Genomic DNA, 6,856 nt, shown 5'->3' with positions numbered 1-6,856 from the left:
TCCAGTAATCCTACTAAATAGTATAACAAAGTAGTTTATTATTCTAGTTTATTTATATATCCCAATAAGAAATGCTTTTGCTTAAATAACCATTAAAAAACTTACTATTTAGTTCCACAATTCAAGTTACATCTATGGTCAAAATATAAAATAGTAACTTTTTTTTATAAAAGAGTTCTAATATTCTTTTAAACAACTTCACAATGCAGTATACGTGGTTTTGATGCATCTACTTTTGTTTGATACGATACTGACGAAAATTATATATTTTTTCGTATTAATGTGTCTTGGTTACTATCATGGAATACTATATACGAAAGTGTAAATACTCTAATTGGATTTAGGACAGCAAAATAAGTAGCTCATGGGCTTCGATGCTTCTCAGTTAATACGTACGGTACATACATGTTAATTTCAATCAATTCAATACTTTTCTAGTCGAGATTTTAATTCAAGATAGAAATTGAGTCACGCCGCTATTGAAATATAGTTTTGATTGCAGTGTTTTGTTGAGGCAAATTTAATATCTGGTTTTAATTGCAAGCCCTGGGGCGCAAAGGTCTCAGGAAACTATTAGCTGACTATGAGAAATATGTCCTTGGGCTATAAATTGCAATTGTAGACGCGCGATAAAAAAGTGTCAGTCAAGAAATGGACGCAATAGAAATTACTCTATATACATTTTTAATATTTTGTTAATAACCCATGCGTTTTTATTTATATTTACTGGATAAATCTTCGTCAACGAGGCTGACCAGTCATAGTGTTCTTCATCTTGTAATACCAATGCTTACATTGTCAGCAAGCGTCCAATTTTAGGCTCTACATGTTTGCAAATAATGGAGATATTGAGTGGGAAAACATAATTTATTTCACTTTTGTACATGGTGTGTTTCAGCAAAAATAAATCACAATGCTCAATACCCGATGTAACCACAGCGGTTATTATATGGAGGCGTTTTGAAACTTAACATCTATTATATATTGATGTGCGAAGTGTTGCATGATATAATATGTTAGCACGATTTATACCGAATCTTGATACACAAATACATCAAATTTACAGCTTAAACTTGGAACATGATAAATACAAAACGTACCGTGTATACGTGATCTTACAATTCCTTCTACAGGGGGACACCTTTATTCAATATCTACCACAGACTCGCAGCAGAATGATTGCGGCAGTACGACTCTTTCGTGTCATAAAGTAATGTACACTTATGGCCAAATTATATTAGGTTATTATTTGAGTTGATGTTTAAAGAGTATCGGTGTTCTAAACTGGAAAAGGTATGTATCTAAGGAGGGTGAATCCCGGTGCTGATGTAACGCCAGGCAGAAAGAACGGTAATAAAAATTATATGCGGAAAATTTGCGGGAGGCATTTTTTTTAAATTATGATTCAGTACAGTCATTCTGTTGCGACAAATATCACATTTTAATTTCTAACTACCGATACATCCCCTAATCGCCCCTAAGGTGTTTCTGCATCACTTCCATTAGCAGTATCCGTCTTGTAAAGGCATTTCGAATATTTTGCACCGGAAAAGAATTTATCTTTTATGTCGATTACTGCCACAATGGATATCTGTACAAAAACACCCCCACACTTACAATCCTGATACCTAACATACATACGTTACAATGAAATACCAAATACGAACGATTGAAATGAAATAGTGCCGTTACAAAATATAAAAGCTACATAATATTGCAAAAGTATGTACCTACGCATACGTCACCTGAATGGTTGGAGGAAGGAAAGCAGATGAGATCCAGGTATGAAAAGCTATCTTGAAATCTCCACAACACTGCTCCACAATAAGCAAATTGCGAGATATTTAATGAGATGTTGGTTTTCTCTAACCGGTTGTCACTGTCAGCGTGATATGTATGGTGTACGTTAGTACTTATACGTACTTTGTACACGCCAGGAATGAATCTCCAAACAGCACAGGGTAACGGCCTAAATCAATGAAGCTACCACAGCTCTTATATTTATAATAAATGAGAAGCAACACTAATTCTACACAACTCAATCGCTTATCAGTCTTATAAACTAGATTTTTAAATGATGAAGTATTAAAGTAGTTATGTAATTGAAACAGTAATCAATGGGCGACGTCAAACACATAATACAATATTACACCACGATTGATATTTCATCTTAATCTATAATCGCACTACATAAAAAATAAATATGCTTATTACATACATTTATACCACAGGGTTTTGTTAATACTGACGAGGCATACAATCGAAAATTTCAGAGATATGATATACATAGCATGATGTTTCCGATGATACGACTATGTGAATTCAGTCCCCACAGCTTTATATGTATAATCGTAGAAGCCAATATTCTGCGGCGCAAGTATACGCGCGTATATTCAAGTCACTATTTATAAAATGAGTGATGATTTATTGCGCCCTGAGTGTACACGCTACGAAGCTCATGAATACGTTATTAATATCTAATCATTATTATTATGCTCCATTACGTTGTTGAATGACATTAATAAATACATTGTAGATTATATTTTTGTAACAAAAATAAATTTTAGCAACTTTGGCATTTGACACGTACGTATCTAATATACATTCGAACATCTAGTGCGTTTACAAAATATACTTACATATTATATCGTATCTCTGAACATAGAACCCACATTTCGACCTTCGTTGGCGCGGACACCAGCCAAACCGTACATTATATACAAACAATAGGCACTGAAAGTTTGAAATATGATCGGCGTGTTAAGACGAACGCAGTTACGTCTATCCGCTGCGTTCTAGAATCTCAAGGAACTACACTATGGCGGCTAAATCATTACAATGTGCATGGAATGCCTAATGTACAATTGAATTACACCTTACTGTTTGTTGCGAATGTAATTTCTGCACTATTGTCCATTTTACAAAGTCTATTCTTACTCCGCTTAATTACAACGCTTGTTTTACACGTCTCAATTTCAAATCAAACCCAACTAAAACCGAGCCTGTAAAATTATTTTGTGTTAAAATATGTTTTGTTTCACAATTATTTCGTAGGATATTAAGTCAAATTGTACTGGAGGCATTCCGAGATGGAGATTTGAATAAGCAAGAAGCGTGGTGACCGACCACTTCACTCTTCAGCGTCTTCGGCATTTTCTGCCGTCAGGAGGTTGGTGTTGTCATCAGCTTGAAGGTCGGCGGTCAGCTTCTGGAACAAGGGCGTCATTTAAACTAATTCCGAAATAGTTAATGTTTAGGATGTGTCACGTTGTGTGTAGGTACCTATTGTATTATCGATATTGCTGATGTAGTTATAGCATTGGTGGCGTAGTTGTATTGCGTGCGCGGTACGACCAGTGTTCCTTGATCCAGTTCGAATCCCGGGCCGAGCAGTGATATTTGGATTATTCTGCTCTTACAATTAGTCTGGAGTCTCGATTATGTGCCCGGTGTGGCAACAGGCTCGCCCCCTATCACATCATGAGGCGGAACACACTTAGAAAAAAATGGCTGCCTTGGTTGCACTTCTGCCAATCCCTTCGAGGACAAAGGCGTGATGTGCGAATGTGCGTACATTGGAATAAAAAAGAGTAAACATATGATCATAATATTCAGTAGAATTAATTAGTGAGGCTCATTGGTGAGGACTAGTATTGCGTATAAGTGTTGTATGTTAAGTAAAAAAAGAAAGAAGACCTAGAGCTGGCATATTATGTTACAAAACGTCTTATAATTGATTAAAAAAGGAAATGCAAGACAAAGTCACTAGAAATAAAATTATGCGTTGGTGCGTTTGTTCCTGGAATCTGGATGAGCATTTACAATAAGGAAATTTCATAGCTCTTCGTAAATTGTTGGATATTATATTATTTGTCGAAATGCGAACAAGTATATAGAATTCTTACCCCAATTTGCGCAGTCACACCGTGGGTACGCTTGCGACGCTTCACCGCCAATGCAAGGAGTAGCACCAGGGCGACGGACGACAGCGCGGCCACCAGGAGAGGCAACAACAAGTTATCGCCAGGAGAGTAACCCTGAGCCATAATATTACAACATAAATATTATGTCTTGTTGGCGAATTGCAGGAAAGAAATACAAATCCATTAATATTCTAATAGAAATTTGTCCTATTTGTGATTGCGTAGCGTTCTTTGCGGAATTGTACAGAAGGAGATAACTTACATAAACTCCCCACGGGTGGCTTTTAAATTGTCATTCGACAGTTGTGCCGTGGTACAGGTTAAAGGTGATACGATCCTCTGACTTCCCGCACTTTAGAAATTTATAGTTTGCATGTAACGGGATTGTAATTTAACATTTTCCTAAATTGGCATATGGCACAAATAGAGTATTACACGCCTATTGTGCTGACATATTGAAAAGAGACTTTTCGACTTTTTTAAATTTTGTGTTATTACATGTTCGTAATCAATAAAAAAGACGTATCTAACATCTTTTTTCTCCTTATAAAATTTTATAATTTTTCCTTATGTCGGCAGTATGTAGAGGCTATAACTCAGCCTGTTGGCGAGCGCTAATGTGGGAAGTATGTAGTAGGGTTTAAATTGTCACGTAGTCCTTTATATATAAAGGACTACGTGACAATTTAAGTTATATTTTATGGGCTATAGCCCATAAAATATAACTCGACGTAATACGAACCAAATTGATCCTATGATTGTCTCTAAATTAAATAAGTACTTTTATTGCCTACATGCACTCGGCTGTCTGTTTATAAGTTAATATATTGTCATTTCGTAATAGCTAAATAGCTACTGATAGAAACATATTGTGGCAAAGTGAATTTTATTTTTGAAATTAAAATTTCAATCGAACTAAATACTATGTTTAAGAAAATTAAAAGGTCATTAATCTATAAACAATTAGGTACTGATCTATACGCGCCTGTATATAGCGATAACTTATTATTATCACGAAGTCAAGGAAGCGTCTGTAAAACTAACTAATATCAAAATTACATTATATAATTTCTAATCCGCAATAAACTACGTCGTCTCTACTTTCATAATCTATCCGTACGAGAGTTACTGTTACCGAATAAATTATATTAACTATTTTATTTTGATCAAATACCTCGACACGGTGTTACGAATTAGATGTGGTAAATGCGTTTGTAGGTAAACATTACATAACAATCACAGCGTCGCAATACTCACCGACCACTGGAAATACGACGATGTGTCCACAAACGGCCATCTAGCGCCGTACCATACATTGTCGTTTGCTTTAGAAACTGTCACTTCATCCGAGTCCGAACTGATGTCAGAAGGGTCCGGCTTCAAGGAAGGTAGCGAGAACACTTCGTCCACCTCCAATGACTCCTTGAATTCTTCGTCATCATCCACGGACAGCATAGTATCTTTCAAATCCTTTAATTTAAACTTTTCACTGGAAGTCGTGAATTCCGTTGTTACTGGAGGTGCTGAAGTCGTACTTTTTGTTATTATGAGAACGTCGTCGAACATTTTCGTATTAATTACAATAGATTTTTCCGACGGCATAAATGTTTGTGAGTAATATTTGATTATATTTCGGAGTGTAACTGGTTCCGCTGTAACAGTCGGGCGGATTATTATATCTTTGTCCCATGGTTTCAGGGATATATCGTTTTCTAAATTATTGCTATTAGATGTAACGAGTACCGGCGTGTTTATGCTTTCTTCAGTAGCGATAGGTCGAGTGGTAGTGGATGACGTTGAACTTTTCCAAGATCGTAATGCTGGCATTGTCCAAGGTGGGGTGGTAGCTTTTTCACCCAATACTGTTGATGGTACCAAAGGCGTAGGAGTAGTAGACAGTTTCATGGTGCTCGTTTCTAATTTCGATATTAAAGTTGAGAATATTTCCGGAGAGATTTTTAGTTCCTTCTTCCGAGATTTCACTATATCGCGATTTGGGGACGCAAAAGGTGCTACAGTGATCACGTCATGATAATCTTGCTGGGACCTACGCGCATATAGAGCCCCGTTCATTATATAGAGAGGAACTGATGCCAGAGCTAAAGCAAATATCACGCCGAAAATGATGAGTAAAACGTATTTTACTGTAGATTTTCTCCGAGTTCGTCGTACGTGGATCGAGGGGCTGTAGTCTCGTCCCTTCCCCTTTAAGCCGCTGTTGCTCAACACCTCTTCCGTCTGCGGAAGGATGGTGTATTGCAGACTGTTCTCGCCATGTCGCACCGTCTTGTACATGTTAGCCACTGCTATAAATCACTACAAAAACACTACTTTTACGTTGTATGTCCACTATTTGTCCTATCACATACTCGTGTTTTCACTACGGTGTGATATGGCGTTGATGTGTATGTGTATCAGTATAGTGATTCATCAACGTCGGGAACAGTCAGTGCGAGACATCGCGGTGGATCGCGCTTTGTGCAGCGTTGTCGTCTGGTGGCGGAAGGCTGGCCAGGGCGCATGCGCGACAACATTGAGCGGCTGCGCGTTCCCCCATCGCCGGGCGGCTCGTTGGCCCCAAGCTTTTGAGGTTATATGACTTAGAAGCCGGCTTCTATTCTACATTATTCTGTCGGCAATAACAATAACATCACGGACTCATTAACTGCCTCGCCTCGTTAGCGCGAGAGATTTCACCTCTTTTCTTTGTATTTTTAATCCTTTTATTTACGAGTGAGAAGTTTTAATTTATAAATGAGACGGTTAAAACTTTAACACTTTATTTAAAAATAATTAATTCATTTGTCACTAAATCAGTAGGGAATAGTACAACTAGTCGTCATAGTACAGTGGACCATCGTCAATTCAATTTGACATTGATAAATTTAGGTTCTTAATTGATAATTTACTTTTATTTATTAATCAATATTGAC

The 6,856-nt window shown here is 37.0% G+C and overlaps 1 protein-coding gene across 2 annotated transcripts; it reads right to left on the bottom strand.

The window, feature by feature from the left end:
• Nucleotides 1-848: 848 nt before the first annotated feature.
• LOC115441963 lies at nt 849-6,595 on the bottom strand. 2 transcript variants are annotated; one of them, XM_030166909.2, is made up of 3 exons: nt 5,181-6,595; nt 3,906-4,037; nt 849-3,205 (listed from the first exon to the last, which is right to left on the bottom strand). In XM_030166909.2, exons 1-3 carry the CDS (start codon nt 6,216-6,218, stop codon nt 3,131-3,133), a joined length of 1,245 nt encoding a protein of 414 aa, XP_030022769.2. In that variant the 5' UTR covers nt 6,219-6,595; the 3' UTR covers nt 849-3,130. The 2 variants fall into 2 exon arrangements, with proteins under 2 accessions (XP_030022769.2, XP_030022762.2); XM_030166902.2 differs by having other exon boundaries at nt 849-3,208; nt 5,181-6,593.
• Nucleotides 6,596-6,856: the final 261 nt, after the last annotated feature.

The sequence above is a fragment of the Manduca sexta genome, chromosome 11 (genome assembly GCF_014839805.1).
Source record: "Manduca sexta isolate Smith_Timp_Sample1 chromosome 11, JHU_Msex_v1.0, whole genome shotgun sequence".
NCBI classification, from domain to species: Eukaryota; Metazoa; Arthropoda; class Insecta; order Lepidoptera; family Sphingidae; genus Manduca; species Manduca sexta.
This window is presented reverse-complemented; position numbering and strand designations above follow the sequence as displayed.